Source organism: Puccinia triticina, chromosome 2A (genome assembly GCF_026914185.1).
Source record: "Puccinia triticina chromosome 2A, complete sequence".
Classification (NCBI taxonomy): Eukaryota; Fungi; Basidiomycota; class Pucciniomycetes; order Pucciniales; family Pucciniaceae; genus Puccinia; species Puccinia triticina.
Genome location: NC_070559.1, coordinates 4,072,954 through 4,099,782, shown reverse-complemented (window position 1 = coordinate 4,099,782; position 26,829 = coordinate 4,072,954). Strand labels below are relative to the sequence as shown.

At 44.7% G+C, this 26,829-nt stretch overlaps 3 protein-coding genes across 3 annotated transcripts; all 3 read right to left on the bottom strand.

The window, feature by feature from the left end:
• Nucleotides 1-628: 628 nt before the first annotated feature.
• On the bottom strand, nucleotides 629-6,785 carry PtA15_2A417 (uncharacterized protein; the record flags this gene model as incomplete). Its single annotated transcript, XM_053166437.1, has 3 exons — nucleotides 629-997; nucleotides 3,047-3,366; nucleotides 6,344-6,785. 3 exons carry the CDS (start codon nucleotides 6,783-6,785, stop codon nucleotides 629-631), a joined length of 1,131 nt encoding a protein of 376 aa, XP_053017659.1.
• A 6,425-nt stretch (nucleotides 6,786-13,210) lies between these two features.
• Nucleotides 13,211-13,666, bottom strand: PtA15_2A416 (uncharacterized protein; the record flags this gene model as incomplete). The annotated part of the gene is made up of 1 exon (XM_053166436.1): nucleotides 13,211-13,666. The coding sequence occupies one exon, from the start codon at nucleotides 13,664-13,666 to the stop codon at nucleotides 13,211-13,213; it is 456 nt and encodes a 151-aa protein (XP_053017658.1).
• A 2,623-nt stretch (nucleotides 13,667-16,289) lies between these two features.
• PtA15_2A415 (uncharacterized protein) lies at nucleotides 16,290-17,318 on the bottom strand (the record flags this gene model as incomplete). The annotated part of the gene is made up of 3 exons (XM_053166435.1): nucleotides 16,290-16,902; nucleotides 16,981-17,060; nucleotides 17,130-17,318. 3 exons carry the CDS (start codon nucleotides 17,316-17,318, stop codon nucleotides 16,290-16,292), a joined length of 882 nt encoding a protein of 293 aa, XP_053017657.1.
• Between the last annotated feature and the right edge of the window lie 9,511 nt (nucleotides 17,319-26,829).

Here is a 26,829-nt window from a genome sequence, read left to right as displayed (position 1 = left end):
GTTGTTTCGGAACCTGAACGATCCCCATTTGCTGTGGCACACGAACTAGCTGACAAATGTTGTCTCGCAGGTCTGTAACATCATTTCTAGCGCCCTGAATGCCACCCTGCCCGGCCTGCTCTCCTCCAAGCTATGTCTAGAGAAACACTCTCCAAAAACCTTACCAGCCTGACTCCGGCCTCGACTTCGGCCCTGCAATGTAGAACATGATCGGCAAGGATCAGTGCTTGGCCCTCTTCCCTAATCTCTATCAGGAACTCGCCCGCGCCGTCGCTTACCACTCTTCCCCAGAAAACATCACCATCCAGAATTTCGGTCTGTCCCAATCCCACTTTCCTCGCTTTATAATGTATTCAGATTGCTCGGATTAGTACAGCCGCGCCCAAGTGCTCATCTACTGCAATCGGGTCTACATCAAAGGTGTCAATGGGTCAGTTTTCTCGTTCATCACATCTTGCCAGCACCCAAATTGTACACTCAACTTGGGAATCTACTCGGGTGACTCAGTGGCCCGGGCCTGCAAAACAAAACCATACCGAATCAGATGTGTCAGCTGTTTTTTTTTCTCCTCTTCTGATGAAATGAGACCGAACATCGGGATCCAAAGGTACCAAAAAACCCGATCAACTTATAGCCTGCTGCAGCTGCTCGAGTCAGACTCAATCGGGCCGGTTGTTCTGTAGGCGGTTCGCGACAAGACCCTGTTGGATTTCTGGTTGGCGGAGACGGTTTGGTCGAAGGCGGACGAAAAGAACCACACGAGTCCCTCTTGTACCCTGATGGTCGTCAGACTTAACCCGTGCGAACGATCAGGGTAGTGGGGGACAAGGGGCTCTTGACGATCGATGTCGGATGTGTGCGGTCCCTGGTTCGCTGAGCTCGGAGTGTTGCGGGTGCTGACGTGGCCACGGGCGCTGGGAGCAGCTGAGTTGGATGGGTACACGGATTTCACGCAACATGTAACCTGTGGTTTGCGGAGGGCCTGGCTGGTGGCACGCTATGATTGGTCGGACTCCACTGGACACGCACGCACACGTTTTGCTCCCTGCCCGTGGTTTGTCACACGGAAACCGCAACCTACTAGTACTGTGGAATATACATATCCTGCAGCCCATGGGGATGGCAGGGGGCATTTAAATCTTTGTTAAAAATTTATTTTTAACCCAAACTTAGCAGCAACATGTTGTTTTAAATTTAATGCACTGAAATACTCCATGTTTGGCACAAAATTTCATGAAAAGTCAAAACAAGATGCCATGATTAAATGTTCCACAAGGAAAAGTTCTTCATGTAAAGTTTGTAGAGTTTGTGGTATGAAATTTGCAATAATAATTCTATTTTCTATCTGTTTGAGCAAAGGCTACCAGACAGGGCTATGGTTGTATATATGATGAGATCAAGATAAAAGTGGATGTGTGTGAGTGAGAGCAAGTGTGAGAGTGTGAGTGAGAATGAGAGTATGAGTATGAATGAATGTGAAGAGGGGCAAAGAGAGCCCAGTATTTATAGTAAACAAATGCTGCTGAGAGATTGATTCTCAGCGTACTTTCTCAATGAAAAGTCATTGTCAAAAGTATGGGAGAGAAAAGTACCTATACTTTTCTCCTCCTTGCAGGAATGCTCCAGTCCTCTGGAGCATTTCTTTTCTTATTACTTTCTGCACTGTGATAAGCAGCTGCAGCAGGAAGCTGAGCATAATTGGCAGCAGAGAGCTGAGCATACTTGGCAGCATGGGTCTCAGCAGTTAGATCACTGCTGGCCATGTTCCCTTCTACAGGGATTACACCTTCAACACTTCAGACAGGACACTTGGTTTATAGATGGATTGAAAAGCCCATGTTCCATGATTTGCTACAATGATAATATCATTTGGAAATTCAGAATTTGAGTTGTGGCTGAGTGAATCAGTTTTATGATTGGTGCAAAGAGTTCTCAATAATACTAGAAACATCCTACACCATCAAGCATCTGCAGAAAAGTTACTAAGATTAATCAATAAAAAATGACAGGCACAGTGCCATGAATATTTTTGTAGTAGAAACAACATGGTAGCCTCAAATCTTCAAACTACTCCAATATTGAGTGTTATCTTATATAAATCAGAGTTGTTGGAAAAGGATTCAAGCATGATTTGCGTCTGAATCAACAGCACAGAAAGTATAAAATTGATGGGGGAAGCCATAGATCTATAGATATATTCATGTTGTTGGTCATGGTAATTCAACCATGACCAACAACATGTTTCAGACTAAAATTACAAGTTTTCATTTCTGAATGAACTCCAACAACATCAAAAATTATGTGTTTGCACATATAATACTTTGGTAGGTATATATATATCTTTGGTGGCTGTTGGCAAAATGAGGTTGTGAAAAAGTGAGTAATATTATTTAGGTTGAAAAATGTGATTGGTCACTTTTGAACCACCTCATTTGACCAACAACATCCAAAGTCATATGTGTGCACATATAACACTTTAGTAAGCAATATATATGTATCTTTGGAGCCTCCTAGCCAAAGTAGGTAATACAAGAGTGGGTAATAATATTTCTCATCCTGAAAGAAATTGTTGGTCACTTTTGAATGACCCCATTTGACCAACAATATCAAACACTATGGGTGTGCACAAATAGTAATTTAACAAGCACACTTCTATATCCTGAATTTATTTTGATCAAATGGGGTCACTCAAATTTTCAAATTTTTGACCCACAGCCACCCCAGATACACATCTGCTTACTAAGGTCTTATACAGGCATACACATTTATTTTGATTTCCTGATCATAAAATGAAGTCATTCAAAAGTGACAAATAATCATTGTTAAAAAATTATTTTTCCCTTTGGACTCAAATTGGATTAAAAGCTTTCAAAGCATCAGGATAGGAATCAATCTCTTATCTTCAATCCTTGCAGCAAATTTACTCATTTCATTTCCAAGTTATGTATAAATAGTGTAATAAACAACAATGATTCAGATCTTAATTCAAGTGAAAAAATTGTTAATTCATCATTTGATCCACAAAATGATCCTGGCCTATCCGGACTCCATGTTCTTGCTCAAGGTCAGCCTGCATGGTCTCCGCCAGAATACCCTCCATGTCTTCAAGGTATGTATCCTCCTCTCCTTCAGCATCTTCGTCAGATTGGTCTTCTAGATCATTTCTTTCAGCCAGTCCATTGGATTCTTGTGATTCCGCGGTAACTCTGCCACTGGGAGAAGGTTCGTTGCGTGGATTGATGTCACCCTCTGGGGTGGTAGGAGGAACTGAGTTGTTTTGATTCGAACTGCTTGCTGAAGGATCTGTCGGATGATTGATTACTTCAAAGCCTGCAAGGAATCGGACCGCTGCTTTGTTGAGCTCGCCTGGAATTTGGGAAAGCAAACCTTTTGTCGTTGCATATTTGATCCGTTCAACTTGAGAAATCCACTTCGTCACGAGTATTGTATCGCCAGCTTGTGCCTCTGTTCCCTCAATCACTCCAATAATATGCCGATTCCAGTCAAGCTGCAAATTGCAGATACGAATCAATCCCAAATGAAGTACAACTAAGGAGGACTTGATTTTCGATTCTAAGGACTGATGGTCAAGATATTGGTGCCGTAATAGTGGCTGCAAAGCAGTGGGGACTTCCTCTTGAGGATTGCGACTTAACTCAAAGAGCGCTAGTAAAATCTCTAGATGATCATCGTTTTGTTTTGTTGCCCATCGCATTGCTCGACGGACTTCCCACCCAAGACACCGTTTTTCCTCCACCGCTCGCTTATAGGATTCTAGATGCCGTATTCCTTGCTGGGTGAGGGGGTCAACTGCCCATGGCTCGTGGGCATTGGTGAAAAGGCCATCGTTCCAGAAATTATCCTCGGGCTGCAATCCAAGTAGTTCACAATACTCTATTATAGGTGGGGCGGGCCGGTTGGGATTGCTGACAAGGAATGCTTCAATGTGACTGTTGTATTTTTCAAGGACAGTGCAAAGTTTTCCGGCCCGTTTGCGAAGTGCTTCTTGTAGCTTTTGCTGCCCACGAGTTCCTATTTTTTTAGTCATTAAAAAGGATAGGGTCAGATGGGCCCCAACCATTCATTCCTTGGCCAAAAGAAAACAATGCTCACCAAGTGTTGAACTATCACCAGCACGACAAACTCGCAGCAGCGGCTGCTTTTCTTCCACAAGCGCCAAAAAAGACTTGCGCAACTCAGTTTTCAGATACCAGATCATCTTCAATTGATCCTGTTGCTCAACTGCATTGATTGAGAACATCGATTTGGATGGAACAATCAGTAATCTAATATTTAGCCAGGTATCTGGTCAACCAACCTGACAAGCCATCGGCCACACCAGTGTTACCCACAATTTCTCTTTGTGCTGCAAGCTTTCTTTGTACCGTGGAAAGTGTGTTTATTCAAACAATCACCTGGTCAGGTGTCATGGGGACAGTACTCCTAGTAGGATTGTCAGAGAGTGCAGACCGTAGCTAGCAATATTTAAACACAAAATCTCACCATGCACTGTTCAGTTCCTCCTCCAGGCAGAGAAGATGGCCAAGTTCAACTTGATGCCGTTCAGTTGTGTCCGCATTGAGATGGTATGATTTTTCCTCCTGCCACTGTTCTTCAAAAAATTGGTCGCTATAATTCTGTCCAGGGGTGGCGGCATTTGGTGTTTGATGGAGCTTTGCAAGTGCCAATCAAGCGGTGTCAGCAACACCTTTTGAATGTTCTAATTTTTGTGATAGCCAGTAGGCTATCCCAAAGCGGCACAGGGTTTGGAGTGAGTTTTACAATCACCAACATAATAAATCAAAACAATCCTGATGGAAGTACTCACCTGCCATCTCGTTTAAGTAATTGGAGAAGTACTCGGCGCGAGAATGCAGGGAGAGGAGGCGATGTAGTCAAGTGGAGACACGGAGAGTGGATATCAACGGCGATAAAAACAACCATAACCGCTCAAGGCCTTCACCATCAGAGAGACCCCACCCATTATTGAGACGTGGGTTATACTTGACCTGGCATGACCATTCATGCACATACGCATGAAAGACCGATGTGCCAAATGAAATGTCATCTACCCGGTCAGACATCAAATGTCGCTTTGTTGTCAGTTTTTTTGAGTAGTAAAAAGAAACAAAATCACATATCAGTTTCTATTTAATTCTTTAACCTCCAAGATTATGGTGAGCACATACCTTCCGAATGTGGGCCTCCAAATGGCAACCAAGGTCATAGAGAATCCCAATCTGATCTTGAGGAAACTCATCCAGGAGGTGTTGGATAATTGAAATTGGATAATACAGCCTGATCAAAGGCCGTCAGAGTCATGACCATTGTGTGTGTATTGTAAGATGCTTGATGCAAGCTTACTTTTCGCCAGTTTTAAATATGTTCACAAAGAGCAGGGGAATATCGTGGCGGCAGGTACTCGCAAAAAGACCATTGTCATCACACTTTTCCCATGTTGTTTCATTTCGTGTGTCATTGGCAGCCTTATGAGTGTCTGAGCAGGGTGGCTGCATTTCGGCAAATTTTAAGTATAACACTCAGCTATTGAACTTGTATCATATATCAAGCTTATTGATCTTCAATTTTGGCTCACGTCAATTCCAACAGCCGCAGAGTCCGTTGCAGTAAACAATACCGCATCTGCCGCAATCTTAGAAGGTCTGACAAAGCTTTTTGGATACTTTTCTTCATCAGGATTGTCCTTACTTGCATAGGCATAGTGGCGCTGCTGGAAGTTGCCATCCAATGCAACTATCACATCCGGTTCACTTGGGTCAGTCTTTATTTCCCCTTCCTTTGGTCCAAAACACCGTGAGCACTTGCTTGCCCAACGGTCTGCTGAGGAGGAATTCAGCACATCATCCTGGACTGTCTTTTGAATTAAGATAATCCGAGAATACAGATCAACGCTGTACGAAAAAGGAATTCGCAGGTCTCTTTTTTTGTACTTGAGGCCGCGAGCATACAAAGGGGACTTGCTTCGAGTATCTAAAAAGCATGAAAGAGCTTTCACAAAAGACGATGCTGATAGGACGGATGATTGCCAGAGGAGGTGATGAAATTGAATAAGTCGGATGGAAAATGCTGTCCGAGGTTTGTCGGGCGAGCTCGCAATGTATCCATAATATATAAGTCGGACAACATCAGATGTGCATTTGCAAAATGGAACGTAGGTCGTACTTCGGCCTGTAGCACAGTTTATGTTAGTATGCCTGTATAATAACCATCTGAGATTGCTTTGACTCTGAGGGCTTACCAATGATATCAATGAGGTCAACCTTTCTTGTACAAATTTCAGCTGCTGTACATTTACAAGAATTGAGTGGTAAGTCGTAGTTACTGGGAAGGGTGGTCCAGTTGGAGTAAGTTTTTTGACACTCAAAAAAGGCTGCAGCAGCCATCTCCTCAAGTTCACTCCACCGTTGACTCATCCGTTCACGATGTTCAGCGTAACGTCGGCTTCGGAAGTATGCAGCGTGTGCAGCGCTCGGCAGGATTTCTTGGTTCCCGTCGATTTCTGGGTCCTGGTAGCTTCCAATCTGGGGCTCGAAGTGGGCTTCCTGATCATTGAAGGGTCTTTCGTGTGGTTGCTGGATGGTGGGTCTAGCAATATGGCCGAGCTGTTGAGCAATAGAAAGCTCGGTGAGGTACGCGCTTTCCTCGGCTCGCTCTCTTGAGGCTTCCCTAGCGCGGGCTCTCCGGGTACGGTGTCGTCTTGAGGTACCTGTGGTGTCCAGAAAGTTGATAAAAGAGGTGGGGTCGTTGTGGCATCGGCGAGTCATGTTTGTTTGGCCTTGTCCGAGTCGTTGGGCTCCAAGAGTTATCCAACTTTTGGCGTATGACAGAAAGGGCAAGGTGGGAGCCAAGGCCGAGGGTGTGTCTTTTTCCGGTCGGATCACTCAGACGAGAGGTGGTGGGTCGAAGGATAGTTGTCGTGGCCAAGTGGTGTACATAGAGACTTGAAGAATGCACGTTGGGATCGGGTACCTATTTTATTTACATACACATAAGGCTAAGCAGGGACACATAATATGTACATATCCAACACAACGGGGGCATGGGTTCGGGTTACAGTCTTCCCCGGATAGGGGATCAAACGCGGATATCTGATCCGATGCCTTCCCGGTTACTGGCTACAGCAGGCCCGCTATGTTATGTAATAAAATGGCGGGAGGGAGACTGAGATGGAACGAGATGAAACGAGAGGCGGAATCACCTACCTGCAAGGCTTGACAGCGCGCCTCCATGCACTGTCTATTAGGCTGTATGGTACCGACAGGGGTGGCGACCAGAGCGAGTTTTGCAGGCCGTGTGTTACACGGCACGTGTTTACATGGGGTAGTTTACCATCAATCTATGTAAAATTGGTTTTGGACATGGTCAAATGCAATTTTACATGGGTATTTTTTGCATGGACGGACGGGTGTAAAACATACCATGTAAAATTAACTCACCCCCTTTTCTAAGCCAGAAGCTTATGTTCACTTTTGAATACCGGGTTATGCAGCTTAGTACTCCCAGATAGTGAAGGGTGCACATTTTTGGCCCCAGACAACAAAAAAATATCATTCATTGGGTTGGGCTCCTTGTCAAGATGTGTATGTCCAATAGTTTATGCTTCTACAATGTTTAAGTTGCCCCTTTCTTGCCAATCAACTTGAGGATCCACACATCTGTCACAAGCTGTGTCCATGAAGTTATGGACCTCAGTTTTGTCACCTTGTGCTGCCTGCAATACTCTGTTGTGGGGAAAAAAAAAGTGGAACTTTTGCCAGCCCTAGCCCCTAGGGGCATTAAAGTTGAGCTGCAATACAGAAGCATAGATGCATAGAGTCACATGCATGATTTTTTTTTTAGGCAAACTTAAGTTTCAATCAATTTTGATGGCAAACAAATTTGTGAGATGATGGTTGGCAGGCTGAATTTGGCCTGATGTTACCCTTGCTTCATCTAGCAAGACATTGTTTTTCATGGTGCAACTGACTCTAGTCTAGGAAAATGTGTGAATCTCACCAGTATTTAATCATCAGAAGATTCAAACATGACATCATGAACATGGTGCAATTTGTCCCAAGCTGGGCAAGCTGAATGGCATGAATTATAATATAGCAATGTTGATTTTTGCCATGAAAAGTAATTTCCCCATGTTTTGTTTTGTTTCATTGTTGTTTTACTCTATACATTATATATTTACATATTTTCTATGTTCTGTTTAGTCAAGAAATAAATGCTTTAACCAAATCAATCTTCAAACTGTGTGGAGGATGAATGTAGATGACTTTGTAGAACACTTCTGCCTTATTTCTGCTTTTATCAAAATTTCTAAAATGATGATTCATGACAGGACAGCCTAATTGGAGTGACCAAATGAAATCAATAAAAAAAGCTGACATAAATATCACATGGCTCAGGGCCTAGAAGGGACAAAGCCAGTGAGTGGCAGCAGAAGTTACCCTTTTCACCAGGGGAGATATGTTCCCACTCCCCAGGGAGTGCCTTACCGTAACTTTTTTCCATAACTGTGCTGGAGGCCTTTGGTAAAGAAATATTGAATAGGTATGAACAAGACTGGAAGTTAGCTTGAAATCAGTTGGAAATCATCCTGAAATAAACCATAACTTGCCAAGGAATAATCCAGAAATCATCTGGAATTCATCCAGAACTCATCCAAAATATAGGCCTTTCTTGGCTCCATGACCAGTGTGTCCTTTTCATGGGGATGTGAAAGGCGCAGTATGCCATATTGTCCCCCTCATGTACTCGCGTACATCAGGGGGACAATTGGTGTCTCAACACAAAGTTTTTACTTTTCATGTGGCTGTGAAAGGCCCATCCTGTGATATTTCCACCTCAATGTACGCACATACATTAGGGTGACTATTAGCAAAGTGCAAAAAAGTTCACTTGCATGTGCACATGTGGATTTTGAAAAGCAAAAAAAAAAAAAAATCACATAATCATTTTTGTGAAGAGGCCAGGATATGTGGCCAAACTGGGGTGGCACTGCAATCCAACCTTGACTTACCTCAGACTTTTACCCCAATACAATAGTTTATCACCATTTCTTTTAGCCAAATTCAAATTAATTACAGCATTTCCAAGAAAATAATTTTACTGCAACATTACCACATTCCAAAATTCTAAACCCAATAATACCAAGTTGACTTTTACTTTAATTTTGTACATGAGGGCATATAATGTGAATTACAAGAAACTCATTTTTTTTACAGGAATTACATTCAAAAATGGCAATTTTGCTTTCCTATCCTTCAACATCATCAAACAGGAGCAATTGATGAGTTGGACTTGGGTGAAATATCATTTCATCATATTTTTTCCTCTAGTTGTACCTAGAAAACAAAAGAATTCTACACAACATTGTGTTGACTCCCAAATCAATTCTGACTCACTTCTGCATCCACTTCAATTCATTTAAGGATGAGTTAATAATGCACATCAGGCTCACATCCAACCAAAACTCACATTGAATTCAGCTCCGGCACTCCCTGGGGAGTGGGAACATATCTCCCCTGGTTTTTGACGGTGCTAAACTAGATCATCAGCTTGTTGAAATTCAGAAGTGAGATGGACAATCAAGTCCGCTGATTTTCTACTGAATCAATGAGGCCAGAAGGTGGTTGGATAAGATTAGATAGTTGAATTGGCAAAGGATGGGGCAGGATGGGCTGAGTAGGGAAAGGGGTTGAATTGAATCCTGTGGATTTGCAGGAGATCTGACTGAAGTGTTGTGGCCTGATAAAGACAAGTAACTTTTGAGTGATTGATTGTCTCAAGGATGATAAATGATCTGTGCCAGCTCTTCTTCTGGATGATAGTTCAGTGCTGCTTCTCCACAAGCTAGATTTCCCAGCAACTTTTCCCCAAGTTGATGAAGAAGGTGGTTCTTTGTGTCAATAATGAGAGCAGCCCACTGACTTCTTAGGCCATGTTGGCAGACTCAACTTTGAATCAAAGGAGGTTGTTGAATTATTCACAGAGAGCCTTGTCATTTTGAAGATGAAGTAGTAGATTTTGGATTAACAAGGTCCAGAGGAGGATGGTTGATGGATGAGCAAGAGTCAGACTAAAGAAGGGTTTAGAGTTGATAACTCTGTGGTGGGTGACCTTCAAGAATCACAACATGAGAAGGCTTAACGGTGGGTAGTTACGTTATGTTGTGTTATCCGTGCTATTTGCGTAACATAACTACCTGTGTTATCCACCGCGCCCCGTTACCTTACAAGGAACAGGCCGTTTAAGTGGCATATGGATAGCGTAACGGGTCTTTTTCCGACGCTGTTACACTACGTTATTGCTTGGATAACGCAATAACAAGCCCTCAAGGGCCGTTTTGGCACTGAAATCAGCTCTTTATCTGGTGCGCCGCGTGTAGAGACTGTAAAATGAAGATGTGTCTGGTAAGATTGAAACTCAAAACCTCAGCTATGCTGAGACACATGTGAGAGTGCTGCATTTACCAACTGGGCTACAGACGCTTGTGGCTGCCAGCTGAGTGGTTGGTTAGTTGTGCTCATGGGTCAATCCAACAGCCCTCCATACTGTGGTGATACATCATGGTAGCAGACTAACAGACAACTCAACACCCCCCCTTGCTACATGATGGGAAGTGGGGATTGGCCCCAAGAGAGAGTGGGAAAGATGATCAGCGTAGGTATTGAACCCGTGATCTAGATGTCGGCTTATAAGGGTTTGCTTGGTCTTACAAGTAAGCATTCACAAATTAATCAAGTCTCTATTGTAAGCAAGGAGCGCTCAGGTAGCTCTGGGCTCATAACATATTGAACTTGCAAAAAGTATGGTCTGAGTGAAGTGGGTATTGAACCCACAACCTTGTGTACTATGGGATTCAAAATCACATACTCAGCAGGCCTGGATAGCGTAGCAAACAGAAAAAAATGGGACAAGCAGTGGCACAACAACGTAGCGCACCACTGTTACGAGTAACTGTAACAATGATGGCTTAAAAACTGTGATGTTACTGTTACATTACTGTTTTCAGTAACGTAACTACCCACCACTGGAAGAAGTAGTGGAACAAAACATGGACACAGTGTCAGTGATATGTTCTGACATTCTTGGTCATATTGGGCCAATTATACTTATTATTGCTGAGCAAAAATTTGAGTGGACAACTCAATCAAGAGGCTTGGAGGGTGGACAGGAATTTCTTGCCGGCAGGGACCATATTCTTGGTGCCCTTCTTGGACTTGGCAGCAGCCTTGACCTTCAAGTTCTTTGCCTGCTTGAGAGTCTTGTTTTGGATCAACACCTTGGCATATGGGTTGAGTCGGAAGAGGAGGGCTTGGTTCTTCTTCTGGGTGAATGGTTGTTTGACTCAAGAAGCGCTGGCGGGTCTGAGGACTGATTGGATTTCATCCTGGTAGAAGAAAAAAGGATATTCAGTTGAGGAGCAGAAGAGAATAGAGTATGTGCTAGTAGAATCTTTGGCTTACGCTGTTGATTACTGGGCTGATATTGGTGTTGCTGACCTTGGAGATCGGCAACCTGGAGGAAGATGGCTGCAGGTGAGTATCAACTTACTCAAGAGTTACTTTGAGAAGTCTTTCTTCAAAGTGGCTGGCTTGTTGTAAGTGCCATAAAGCTTGTCCAACTGGGAAAAGGCCGTGTCAGACAGTGGATCTTCCTTTTTATTTGTTAAGGACACCATTGCGGGCTGGTCGCAAGTAACTTAAAGCTTGTCCAACTGGGAAAAGGCCGTGTCAGACGGTGGGATCTTCCTTGTTGTTTGATAAGGACGCCATTGGGGAGGTGAGAGGATCCATGATCTTTGGAACAAAACCAAGTTGGAGGAGTGAAAAAGCGGAGTCTCCTGAATTACAAGCTTCCCTGGGTACAGGGGTTTGTTTTCTGACCCCCAAGGGGCACACACTCATTATTTTTGGTATAAATTAATCAATATTTTTTTGCAGAAGATTGCAAGCGGCAAAGACCTCCAGAATTTTTTATAGGGTCATGAGAGCATCAGCATTTGTGGCTAAGTTAGTATGGACTAAGACCATCCGCACCAGGCGCTAAGTTAGCCCAGATTAGGGCACTTAGTTCAACCCCGCACCCGCATCAGGTTGGATCAACCGGGGATCAACTTAGCCTGGAGCTCCATTTGGAGCTAGTGGGGTCTAAATGTAGACCCCACTAATCCTGGGACTAATCCCAAAATGAATATGCATCATGCTTGTTAGCATGAACTTTATGTGTTTAGGTGCCAAACACATAACATATAGGCACCTAAACACATAACCTCTGACAGCCTCGGACCCGCTAATCCCCACCCATGCGGATGGCCGATTGGATTATCCTATTCCAATCGTAATCCGAGCTAGTTAGCCCAGGCTAATCTAGCCACGGATGTGGATGCTCTAACTAGCTCAGATTATTCTTGGAATAAGCTAATCCAAGTGGCCGACCACATTGGTGCAGATTTGCAGGTCCGAGGCTGTCAGAGATTATGTGTTTAGGTTCCTGTATATTATGTGTTGGGCACCTAAACACATAGAGTTCATGCTTTTGAGCATGATGAATATGCATGTTGTGTTTAGTCCAAGGACTAGTGGGGTCTACATCTAGACTCCACTATATTGTAGCTCCAAACGGAGCTCCGGGTCAAGTTGATCCTGAGTTGATCCGAGCCAATTTGGATGCGGGGGTGAACTAAGTGCCCTAATCCGGGCTAACTTAGCCACAGATGCGGATGCTCTGAAGACCCTATCTGCAGATCCATCAAAAAAAAGTGGCAAAAATCAAATCCTTTTTTGGGGGGAATTCGCAGTGCGCAAAGTGTTTATCAGAGGGCGCGCACTGCGTCGCGACGTCGCGGATTGGTCGCCCACAGTGCGCGAAGTGTTTTTTGCAGTGCGCGAATTAAGTCCGTTTCTTTTTTGAATAAGCTGCAAGAGCTTTGGAAGTATTGATGATCATAGCAGATGGTTTATTTGGCATACCCAAGCAAGAAAACTATTTACATCTGCTTTGTGGCAGTTAATTAATTATATCCACAAAAACCAAATTATACAATGGTAACAATGTCCTCAAAATATTGATAATAACTCAGATAAGGAAAATTAAAAACATGGAAAAAAGTTGAAGGCAATTCGGAGATTATTTTGAGCTAATTATATAGGATGAGGTAACTTGGAAAGTGAAATTTATTTTACCCTAGCTTCTTGTTTCAAAAAGACATCATGTAATCGCTATGATCGTCTTGAGGTATGTCAACCATGTAGATATCAGATGAAATCCATGGCAGATTGCTGTCTTCCAGGTTCAAACTCCAAAGTTTTTCGGTCGCCTCGTACATTCCACAATCGCTCATGGACATGATATTTTCGGATGCTCCCGTCAGATCCACCATTTCTACATCGATGCACTCCTCCTCCCAACCTCCCTTGGTCCAATCGAAGTCTGACTCAATCTCCATTAAATTTTCCAGATCAAGTTCCGCAAACAGTTCGTTCGTAACGTCCAAAGGGTCCAAAGGTGAAAAATATTGAGCGTCCTGCATGACGACCTCTGGACAGCTATTGTAATGGTACTCGGTAGATTCTCGGAAATAATTCAGGTCGGTCCCCGTTTCGGATGAGCTGCAAAAGTTGAACCCTATGTCGCACAGGCAAGGGAGTTTCATTGAGATAAGAAAACTTGGCAGTGTTACCACGTAACGTGGATGATATGGCGACTATTTTTCTATCAAATCAAGCACGAATTAAGTGCTAGAAATTTCAGATGAGGCAGAAACCTACACATGGGGAATCAAGACTGGCTCTGTCTCCAGGAGTGGTTCGGCCACAAGAACTGGTGATTATACAAGGTCGCGACTCGGAATAATGCTGAAATCTAAGGCCTTATGGACAAACGTGCCTTAACGCCACACGAACTGCGGCTATTCGGTTCCAAGGACGGTATTGAAGGCTATGTGCTGCTCTTCGGTGCTTGAGGAAGTTCCGCTCTAGATTTCTCGCGGCCAGCCCTGGGAAGAGTCGTAAAAACAGAATGTTAGAAAATTTCATGACGAGATCAAGGATAAGATGAATGTTAAATTTATATGTATGTTGCGATGACGCCAAGCGATAGAGCCTGTGGCCCTGGGGAATCTGGTAGGCAGACAACGAGGCCTATGCTGCAATTTACGTCGCTCATTTAAAGCTCTTATCAACGTGCAAAAGGCGGCGAAGGAGCGGGGGTTGAGGAAAAGAAGACATGTTTCGACAATCTGATGAACATGCACACAATATATAACCAATCACCAGATTACCTACGAAATAATTGAATGAAATGAAATATTGATTTTTCGCCCGAAGCACCAGTGATCGACCAGTCACAAATCGAGAGTTAAACAGAAGTTGGCCCAAGAAAAATCCACCGGGGAATGGTTCAAGTAATGACCGGCAAACGTAGGTCAATAAGGCATTTGCGATTTCTGATCCTGCAGTGATTGAGTGACAAACGATCAAACAAGGGCCAAAAGATTCTCGCTTTGCCGGTGATAAAAACATCAACTGAGGTGATCCCTTGGAACAAAGGGCTACAAAGAGTCAGGAAACGTGGATAATTTTCATTGACGAAGCTGCATAGGTTCAAAGGCCAAACTAATTTCCCTTACATAACATACCCTTGGGCTTGACAAACCTTCTGCTAGCAGACTCCTGTACAAAGGATGTTGTATGTCCTTTACCGGTTAGAAACAGACCTCCTTATCGAATGAGCTGCGTACGTACCTTCACATCGCATTTTACTGCAGACGGCTGATACAAGCGCCAATGCCTCTTGGTCTATGACCATGTCGCTAAGTTTTCGGAGTAAATATCAAAGAACGAAATGAGCAGAGTTGCAACTAACGGAAGGTTACATACATATTTTTAGTTCAACTACGAACTCCCTTCCCAGCCCGCGCGGTGGTAGTCCCGAAGCCCCCTGAAGCCCTGACGTTAGTGCCGGAACAGACGGCAGCGAGATGGGGATTCCGTCCGGCGTCGACCAAGGGTCTTCGAGCCTTCACATAACAGATAACCCAGTTGGTCGGGAAAGGCTTTTCGCTTGGCAACAAGTATAAAACTCTGTATCCTTTTGATTCAGCAACGATGTAGAAGTTAGAACCGTTTCCCTCAATTGTCAGCCTCACCAAACTTCTCGAGCGGACGCAGGTCTCTTCGGGGCCTCTCATTCAAGATGAAGATACTTTGTTCAACTTGAGTAGCGTCGCTCCAGTTGCAACTAGGCATCCTTTTGGGCACTTGCGATCCTTTGTTAGTTTTAAGGTGAATCTTCTCTTCTCCGGAGTCATTCTTCTACACTTGTATCTAGCAGTCAAATTCAAAACTTAAGAAACACTATTGGTATATCTACCATGTGCATTCCGGGTTTATTCCGATGCTAGCATGTCTTCATCATCTCATAGCTGCCTGTCCAGTATGCGGTAAGGATTAGGTGATACAAAGTCATCACACACACCAATCATCTTGCAGACTTGCGCACGTACTCGGAGCACCTGCTGCTTGAGCTTTCTCACAAGATTCTTACCCTTTTCTCTGTGATCTTTCATTTTTATGGTTGATGTGAAAAAGCATCGATTCCGAGGGCCGGTGCGGTAGCCCGCTGAGAAAACTTTTCTCAAGTCAAGTCAAGTCAAGTCACAGTGGCATGCTTCTTCTTTTTTTTATTGGGCCTAGGTGGTTGCTCAGTTTGTTTCGTGGGGCTGATGTCACATATATATGTATCTCAATAACACAAGTGTTTGTTATTGAATTTAGGTTTTAGGTTCAGTGAGGTATTGTGAGTTAGGTCTTTCTCAGGTTTGTAGGTAGCCATTTGATTTGGGAATAAGAGTTAGATGAATATTGATTTCAGATGCGGCAGACGCGTGGAAGATGGCCAGGAAAATTTGTGCATATAAATTAATAAGTACTACAAATTATGCGATGCTTTGGATAGGAAACTGCACTAATGACTCAAAAGATTAGGAGAAAAGACCTGATTCGACAAGATACATGAAAAAACGACTTGCGGATCTAAAATGTGGGCATTAAGGTATAAGTTTTTACAAGGAATGTAAATTATCTGACAAGAAACGTAAATAAAGCGTCGAAGGATTGGGCCTAACTAAATGAAGTTAGAAATGGACCCAAAATACCCAACATTATTTTAAATGGAAGTCGGAAAATTCAGTTGAAGACTTGGAATAGGATCGGTTACGACCTGATGGGTTTCGGTGAATTTAGATCTCCTTGGTGGGGCGAGGAGTGAGTATATCGTTAATAACCGGGAAGTTTGGTTAAAACAAGCGGCTGAAGAAAGTAGGTTGGACTCGACCCGGGGGAGGAGGTTGGGGTCACGGCCTCTGAGTCTGATTCACCATCTGATTCGATATCCTCATCGTCGTCATCGCTATCAAGATCTTCTTCCGAATCGTCATCCCAGCCTTGTGTTGACCTATGTTGGCTGACTGGGTTGGTATAAGAGAGGTGTGCTGGGAATATCCTTCGACGATATGCACGCGGCGATGTAGACATGGCTTGCTCAGGACACACTGTGTCCATGTTCCCGTCATTGGTGATCCGTTCTTCCAGCAGACTGGGGAGAGATGGGCTGCGGGAGGGATAAGAGAGCGACGGGTGCTGATATCGACGACGCGCGTAGTATTCCACTGGAGGGCGCCATGCTTTGAGATATCTGACGAAATCCCGATGATACTGAGTGCTGTTAGAAGCGGGACTGAGAGGGCTGGAAGTAGTTGTGTTTGGGCTGCGTGAGCTTTCACTTGTCTTTGTACGACCTTGCGTAGCTAAGAAAGCTTGAACGGGACTGGGACCGTTCGGCATCGCACGGGAGAAGCCTTTGGTAAGGAGTGGAGGCATAGAAGAGCCACTAGCACATATGGCCGCCGGCGATGCAGATGAGATGGAGGCGGAAACGGAGTTGGGCAGATTGGTTGGAACGGCAGACGAGGCTGTTAATCCGTTGCATGTCGGAATCAGGGATGATGCGGCCGGGGACGCGGTGTGGTGTGAGAAATTACCATACTGCTGTAAACGGAATATGGCGATGAGCAAAAGAGAAAAGTCACCCGACATCCTAAAGGAAACAGCACGAACCTTTCCCTCCACGCAACGAGCTAGCAGTAAAGCATCTGGTCTGACCGTCTTTGAGTGTGAGGAGATCAGTGAGTTGGTGATGGGAGATGAATGGACGAAGCATGGGAGTGAGCTGCGAGAGGTTTGTGGGGTGCTCTGGTAGGGGTGGAACGCGTGGTGGAAGCGTTGGTCACTCATCAAAGTGGGCATGGGAACAGATGTTGGATAAAACCGATGGAACCACGGAAAAGAAACAAAATATGCTTTGTATAAAATAGATTAAGAGAAAAAGATTATGCAGACACTATTGAAACAATGGAAAACTGCGATGGTCTACTTGGGAATGGTAGGGCTCAAGAAGGTTTAAAATGAGAAAAGGCCAGTAATGGGTGGGAGCAGGTGAGGGTCAAAAGGGGGGGATGAAAGGTTGAGGCAGGGTGTTTTGCCGGTGGTTGCATGGGTCACATTAATATATGCTCTACCTGGTAGATAGACGTGGCTTCTTCGCCACGCAACGATGGAGGCTGAATCGCCGGTGGAAGTTGTTGAGCTGTTGACATATGTAAGACTGCAATTTGCAAGAATAATTGTATTGTGGTATGCTCCCAAAATGCTAACAACCGAGCCCCGGCTATGGAAAATCAAATATGTACATAGAATAAAATGGAAATATGGGTTTAGAGAACTGAAGGAGGCCTGGACATGCGGTGATACGTAGGCCATTCATGGTCGACAGTTTTGGTGTTAGCGGCAGGTCATAGTGCAAGCGTTCTATTAAGCTCTCTACATCGGAAAATATTGCCTGGATGTTTGATCAGGAGACCCTTGCCAGTTGGCTCCCAGGACTCTGGTGCTTGTCTGATTTCTGACATGCGTCCCTTCAATTCACGGGTCCAGAGCTGTCCAAAGTCACGTCAGAGGATTTTGCAACTCGGGGATCTGGACGACTCGGGGAAACGCTCGATTGATGGCAGAACATCCATGTGAAGATTTTTGTGTTCGCTTGGGTGCATTCTGGTTGCTGGCTGGTTTTTGGTGTGTGAAGTTTTGGCTTCGAAGAAGGGCTGGTCGGGGTCCTGAACACGCATAACAGCGCATAACTCAAGATGTCCAAATATGGTTCAAAGCGCGAGGGGGAATAGAACTGGCGGAGTGACATTCAAATTTCGAGCGATCAAAGTGGCGAAAATCGCCGAGCGTTTACGTATCCAGATCTTAACAACTTACGTAGCAACAAATTGATCTTACGTGAAAGCTGAGCGGCCCGTTCCGAGCATTTCTCGCGCTTTATGCACGTGATTTTCTCGGCGACTTTTGATCTATGTAACCAAATCATGTGAGGCATCAATAATGTTGCGTCTTGCAGGGCCTGGCCCGAGCTTAGCAAAGTCCCTCGAGACTCCGGGCCCCCGGGGGGTGGGCTGAACTCGCGAAGCGAGCCTCAGTCAGGAGGGACTTACTGCTAACTTAACTAAGCCTCTCAAACGGAGGGTCCGGGGGACCCCGCCCGGACGGCTCTCCGCAGGAGAGGCTTACGCCTAATGTCTGAAGTCTGGCAGGGAAAGGAAGGATATTTAACCCCAAAATCACTGAATAATTATTTAAAAATCAGCAAAACATGTACAAAAAAACTGAATAGACAGTTCCCATGGCAGTGCTGATGCGCACCCTTGCCCAAGAATTTGAGCAAAAAGACCCAAAACTGATTTAGGGTGTTCAAAGTTGACTTGCATAAAATCATAACACCATAAAATCATAAAATTCTGAGGTGAAAAAAATATGTACACCCAAACACTGAAATAGAGCAACATTTCTAAAATGGTACATATAAAACATCATTTTAAAGTTTTATGATTTTATGATTTTATGTAATGAAAATTTTATGATTTCAACTTTGAACACATTAGGGGGGTTCACAATAGGATAAAAATAAAACTTTAGAGCCAATTTTAAGGCCTTTATCAACAACTTTTTAAAAATTTGGTAAGATGTACAGGATTGAGTGTCCCTTGACATTCAGAGACACTTCTTCATTTTTAAAAATGTTGTCCATAAAGGGCTTAAAATTGGCTCTAAAGTTTTATTTTTATCCTATTGTGAACCCCCCTATTAAATTGAAGGAATCCATTTTAAAGGTCAAAGGAATCCTGAAGGATATTACATTGCTCTGAAGATCCATTTTTGGATTTTCTGATAATATGCACAATTGAATTTCCTTTCTGCAACAAAATGCAACACTACATGTGTAGGATCTGTGGGTTTGCGGATCCAGGATTCACCAGGCATGATGGTTGTGCATCCTTAGTTTACATTTCTTCATGTTTTTTTATTTTTAAACCATTAGTACAGTGCAAATGGTTTGGATTGAGGAGATGAGACCGGTGCCAAATGAAAGCTGAGGTCCAGAAGTATCTTTTGGCTCTGGGGCAGGTCCACAGGACCTGAGGGGGAGGCTGGCTGAGGCTTAATATTTTCCCTCCAGCCAATTGTGATTTCTTTCCCAGCCAAAATTTCAACATTACACGCAAGTCCCTCCCTGTGGGAGGGGCCGCTTTGCGGCCAGCCACAGTGAGCCTCCCACCAGGGGGGACTTGTGTTAAGTTAGGACTTACTGTATGTACCTCCCCATTCTGGCTGGAGAATGGGGTTATCAGGTCTTTTTTCATTTTCTTCATTGTACATCTTGCATACCACAACTTTTTGTTATTACTTTTTGCTCCAGATCAGCCCAACATGCTACCGCTGATTCTGTTTTTTTTTTTTTTTTTTTCTTTTTGTACTGGCTCATATGTATCCTGAGAAATTATAGAAGAGAAACAAACCTTGTGAGCCTGAGTCTCTATAGTGACAGCAGGACACAAGAAAGAAGAGGGGAATATTTGGATTTCTTTGGATAAGGAAAATACAAATATAAGAGAGAGAGAAACTGAGCAAGATCAAGATAAGCAGATATTCAAGGTTATTCTGGTGGGAATGCACATCCACTGGCAATGCTACCTCTTCAGAAGAGTGCTGCCAAGCTGTGCTAGAGAGTACTACAGCCTCCTCTCACCAAAGAAACGTGGAGGGATCCTGGATTAGACAAGTTTACTCCAGCCACAATTTTTTAGCTTCCTTCTGGATAGTCAAGGTTCTTTAAAGGGAAACCTATGTGGTTTGTTTCTTACAAAAACCACAGAAAAAGAAAGCAGTTAAGCAGGGACAGCCCTGTGATCAAGAATGAGGCAAAGGCCAGCAAAGAAGAGCAGATCAAGCAGACACAGAGTTGTACCTCTGAGATAAACAAGGTTCAGTGAAAGAGGTTACTTACTGTCACATCTATTACGCTACAGTTAGCATTTAATACCCTAAGTTAGCGGTTTTTTAGCGCCGCTACGCTAATCTAAATTGTAACGGCTGGTATACTACAATTACAGCTAACTGATAATTCAGAAAAATCCTCTAGTTTTTAACCGCTAGAAATTAGTGGTTTCTAGGGTCAGATCGCTACGCTTCAGCTATTTCTAGTGCCTCTCTGCTAATATAGCGATTAATTAGCGGTCATTATTGCTATATTAGTGGAGCAAAGTACATATGAGAGATGAGTTTTATTTCAAGGTAACCAGAAAAATAAAAGATAACTAAGCATCATGTATGATAGTGATCCCCATGCTAAGTGATAAATCAAATAGAATCACGACTACATGTTAGGCCCATTTTTATAAGAACACGACAAAGGGAAAAACTTACAGCACCCAATGACTTCTTTCCTCCAACTTGAGACTGATTCCTGCCCTTGCGGGGCTTGTTGGGCTGGTTTATAACGGGTTCACTGCCAGAACTTGTCACAGGTTTGACTTGGAGTGCCCTTTGTGAGTTGGTGTGAGTTTGGATAAATCCAGGGCGTGCCAGTGGAGTATGAAGCCGGGAAGATTGACGCGGGCCTGTTGTGGGTTCTACCTGGTTGGGCGGGGTTGACTGACGGTCAGAAATGGAACTCATGGTAATGATTTCAGTGGAGAGAAGCTATCAAAGCTGAGGGGTCAAAGCGGCAGGGACAAGGCAAAAGGGAGGGGGCACAAATCAATGATACCAACAGAGGGTTGTTTTGGTGGAATATCTGGATCTCCTAGCCTTAGTTTAAAAGCCCTCTACCCCTGGCGCCTGCGTCACCGTAATGCCTGCGTTAAGTTAAATATGTAGCGGTATGCGTGCTAGCTCCACTGATGCGCTGCTAATTACTGCACTAATTGGAATGTCTAGCGGGCAACCCGCTAAAAGGGCATGTGGCGCTGATATTAGCGCATGTAGCAACTACAGCGCTAAACTACAGTGAAATTTAGCGTTAGCGCTATGAGAGCGCTAAACTAAACGTTGAGGGAAAACAGTGTAGCGAGGTTCCCGCTACGCTACCCGCTATATGTAGCGCAAGGCCGCTACCGCTAACACTAAGCGCTCAGATTTTTAGCGGAGATCGCTACGCTACGATTCTAGCGACGCTAATTAAAATTAGCGTAATAGATGCATTGTTGACGGTAGGTATAATGGGAGCGTGGTAATATCTTTGGTGGTGATCCTGGGGCTATCTGGGGTGTGGTTCTGGTGTGCTGAAGTCTGTAGATCCGCCTCAGGCAAGGGGGATCCTGAATACGAAAATTTTCACAGTTTGCTTATGTAATTTACATATGTACACGCCGGGGGTACTTCTTGCCGCGCGGCCGTGTGGATCCGACGGGTTGCATCAAATTTGGGAAACCCACGTGGAATTCAGGAATTGTGGGCACCCCGTTGGAAAAGGACAGAGGTGTGGATTCCTCATCCATCCGATGGGAAAAATGCATGGATTCCACGCCAGGTCATGGACTCCCGGTGGAGTCCATGAGCGCACAGATCTGTGATTGTGGAAACCACACTTTCACTTATTTGCTATGTGCTTTCCACGGCTGCTCTGATTGGGCAGGATCATGCTTTTAAACATGCTTGTATGCAGTCATGACTGTTGATTGCTGGTCTCATCATGCCCCGCCCAGTTAGGTTTTCTTTGACTTCATATCCATCCAAAAGGCCAAGGTCCTTGATTCGCCTCCCGTCATCATAATGCGAGCTCCTCAAAGCCTGCCCTCTCCTCCTCCGAACTCCTCTGAACTCCTCCAAAATCCTCCTGTCCAGTCTCTGCTTGACTCCATGCCTGATCAGAAAAAAAAACCCTGCCGAGCCCGCCACCCAATACCAACACGCTCCTCTCAACCCGCGGTGAGCCCTCGTCGACCTTTCTCAACCACCTCCTGACTACGGACCCGGTAAGTTGCGCTTCGAGCCCCGGCTCCCTCCATAGAGCTTGAGAAAAACCAGGCAGCAATTGATCATGTGCATGCTTTACTCTCCAACAGTCTCAACAAAACAAGGTACATATCTCTCTTTATGTTGATGACCAGTTGATCCTCAACCAGTTTGTCACCCAACAAGACATTGAGACCCGGCGCCATGAGCATCTCCTGGGCATCCTTTCAAGCAGCTCGACTCCCAAGACCCTCGGCAGCATTGTCAGACTGCCCTCTCTCAAGATAACCAGCCATGCAAGAAGGAGCAGCAGCAGATGAATGGTCGGGCAAAGGATGCGGCGGATGGGGAGACTCCTTTATATACTCGCCATACCCATCCAGAGCTTCCCTTGATCACATCTCTATCTGTCTCACATTGCAATCCTTCATCTCATCCCCCCTCCCCTCTCCTCGTTTTTTTTTTTTCTCTTTTTTTCCTGTTGTAAAATTGCTTTTTTGTGCTCTTCTCATTTGTTTTTTTTATCCATGATAATGCAGCATCTGCTACCCTGTGGGTGGCAGCTTTCATTTCAGCTACATAGTGCCAGTTGACCCAAGATTGTCGGGGAGTGACCCAATGCTCCTGTCAGAAGACGGGGCATCCACGGCCCCCATAATGTTGTTTGGAAGACAAGGGGAGCTCGCCGCCTCCACGGAATGCCCGTGGCTTGTGTGGGATCCACGAGATGATCCCGGCGAGGCCACCCTCGCGATTCTTGGTGGTGAGCACGTGGGCGTGTGGACTGACAGCCGCTGGTCCGCCCCCCGCGAGGGTCAGCCGTGGATTCCTCATCATTTCCGAGGTCAGTCCCGCGTGGAGGTACTCCCCGGGTGTACATGTGGTTTGGCGCGCCTGGTAGCGCTGACACATCACAACTGCGCATGCGCGCCACAACTCAATAACTCAGGGAAGGAGTATAGTTACAAGGAATTGATAAGTTGTAACTAGGGTTAAAATTGCATGAGGAAACAAAATATGAAGTCAAAACAAAGATATCTCTTAAGATGAAAAAGATATGAAGTAATTCATATGTAAAAAAGTAGAAAAGGGGCAGACTTTAGGTCAGATGAGTTGACTCTAAGGCTGACAAACCTCATGAACGTTACTGACTCTGCGAGCCAGATTTGCAGACATTCATTGTGAGATTATAGCATGGACCCTCATTTGAGGACTGTGCTCATAAGTGGCAATGTAGCTGGACAACGTAACCATTCAATGGCCGGTTCATTATGGGATCCCCACCCAACCGGCCATTAGGTGTACACTCCACTTGATGACAGGTTATTGAGTGGAGTGGAACTCCATCCAATGACCGGATCCAATGTGGCACTCTACCCAATGATTGGTCAGGTGGGGTATACACCCCACTTGATGACCGGTCATTGAGTGGGGTGTGCTGAGTCCACACTCCATCTATTCCGATGACCAGTCATCAAGTGGGGTGTATACCCCACCCAACCGGTCATCGGGTGGAGTGCCACTTTGCGTTCATTGGATGGAGCACCACTCCACTCAATGACCCGTGATCCCCATCCAATAAGTGGTTTTTGAGTGGAGTGGGACTCCATCCAATGACTGGTTGTTGAGTGGAGCTGGGTCATTGGATGGAGTTTGGACTCAACTTGATTGTAGCACACTCCATCCGATGACCTGTCATTGAGTGGGGTGTATCCTGGTGTATGGTATGAAAAAAAACTGTAAGTTGAAAAAAAACTACATGTAGATTTCATTGAGCACAGATGATCTCTACTTCAGTAAACTCCAAGTTTTGATTTTCTTGGATAATTTATTTGTACCAGAAGAAAAGGTCTAACATAACTCAGGCCCGTTTGGCAGCAATAATGTTATGTGATGTTGCGTACTTACCTAATGTGATACACATCACTCTTGAATTTCATATCTTTCAACATAACACAAGTGTTTGGCTGCCACTTGCTTCATACAGCTTGCCTACATAACAAGATCCATGGCCGGTAAATACTGGCCATTGAGCGTACATACCGGCAAGGCCAATCAAGTGTTTAACCCCTTTCAACAATGGCTGGTACACAATCATCAAAGGGAATACAGAGTCCCTTTTTGGGAACATATAGTCCCATTGATGACCATGGGTCATTGAAGGGAATACATGGTCCCTTGGATGACCAATGGTCATCAAGGAGAATATGTACACAGACCCTTCAATGACCAATGGTCATTGAGGAGAATGCATAGTCCCTTTGATGACCAATGGTCATCAGGGAGAATACACAGTCCATTTGATGACAGATGGTCATCAAGGGGAATACATACATATTCCCTTTGATGACCAATGGTCATTGGGGGAATACATGGGCCCTTCAATGACCAATGGTCATTGAGGTGAATGTCCCTTTGATGAACATTGGTCATTGATGGCGGATTGTGTTGGATTGGTCATCAATCTTGATGACCGGTTGTGTTGGCCCATTGATTTGAGTGTGTACTCTGCTGGGTGACCGGTACAAAGTCTGTACCGGCCATTGAGGGGAGTAACAGAGGTAGAGTTGGGTGTGTGTCGTCTAAGGGTGTCAATATCACCCCAAATACACCAGGATATTGGAAATGGCAGGGATGATGAGGAGTGATGAGGAAAGTTTTGATGACCCTTATAACTTCTCAAATCTGCCAAACATGCAAGTGATACAATATGGGCCTCGGTGAGTCCTGGTTATAGAAAAGCAGTGGTTATTACATAACATCAATCCTGCCAAACGGGGCCTCAGATTGTATTGTGATTCCACTTAAGCTTGAACAATTCAACATTTTCAGTGGGCTAAAGTTATGGACTTTGAGCCACAGCAACGGTAAAAGTTTGGTTTTCTGACCAACACAGCTGCAAACTTGGCATGTCAGCCCCCTATTGCTGCCCAGCAGGAAGGCTGAAAACCTGAATTCAAATTTCAGGATTCCATGACTTTGAGCTCACAGCTCAAAAAGATGTCCAAGCATTCCTGGAATCACAATATGAGATGATAGGCAAGAAGCAAGGATTTATGCCAAGCAAATGTTTAAGTTCAAACATGTTGAAAGCAGGAAACTGTGATGGTTTGAAGAAACCAATCAGCCAAACTCAGAATGTTGGCACGCCAAAAAGGGGCAATAGCGTGCAAGTCCCTCCTGCCAAGGGCTATTGGAGGCTTGCTTTGCAAGACCAGACGCCCGCAGCAGCAAGGGGCTTATGTTAAGTTTGGACCTGGTCTGATGGACAAATGTAGTTACCTGCTCCAAGGAAAAGACACAATGTCAAATATCTAGACCACAGGCCATCCAGGGCATCCATTGGTTGGACCAATGGCCGCACCTTTGGCTGTCTGGATCTGGCGCGGGGGGGTCCATCCTTTGGACGGACATTGTACTTCCCTTGCATTGGATGGTTCGGACAAACCATCCCATGTACGGACCAGGGAACATTCAGCGGATGATTGAACAACCATCCGCTGGATGGTCTCTACACTTCATTTGGGACAAAAAAATGAGTCGCCCCCAATTGGGTTTCAGCACAGCCTCCAGGTAGGCAACTGCATCAATACTCCGAGCGGGAGTCAAACACACAACCTAGCTGAAGCGAGAGCCCTATAGGTAACCCTCTCCCAACTATTCCAGACATGCAATCGCTGCAAGGGCAGGGACCTTCATTGTTTAAGTACTGCAACCAACAACACTCCTCCGCCCTGAGATCTGACACTCTTAATCATTTGCACAGCCTTGATTGAGGGTGTCCAAGGGGATTATGTTTGGTGTCCATTGAGCACTCTTGTTTGAGAGTGTCCAATGGACAGTGTTTCTTGTGTCCATTGGACACCCTCAAACAAGAGTGTTTAGTGGACAGATTTTCTTGTGTCCACCGGACACTCTTGTTTGAGATTTGCTGATGGGAATTTTTTCTGTGGTGTCCATTGGACACTCTGGCTGGAGTTTCTGATTGTTGGAGCGCACATTTGCATGGAAAGCGTCCATCGGACACTCCTGGAGGAGCGTGTCCAATGGATGCTATTTTTTGGGCGTCCAAATGACACTTTGGCCAGCAAAGCGGCACTTGGATGCTTTTTGAAACCATCCAAGTGATGCTTTTGCCCCGTAGCATCCATTGGATGCTCTGGGAGCATCCTCTGGACGCTTCCAGGGCAAAAGCGTCCATTGGACGCAGCGGTTTCCCAGAAATTGGCCCCGTGGTGTATGCTATTAGTGGGAGAGGAAAATTAAGAAACATTGGTCTCCTTGGCCAAGTGATTGGTCTGCTGATAGATGTCGGGAAGTATCAATAGACCACATGCCTCAAAATTGTTTTGTTCATAGGTGAGTTGGGTTCTGCCAACAAAGGGTAGTTACGTTATGTTGCGTTATCCGCGAAATTTTGGTAACGTAACTACCCCCGTTATCCGGGGACCCCCGTTACTTT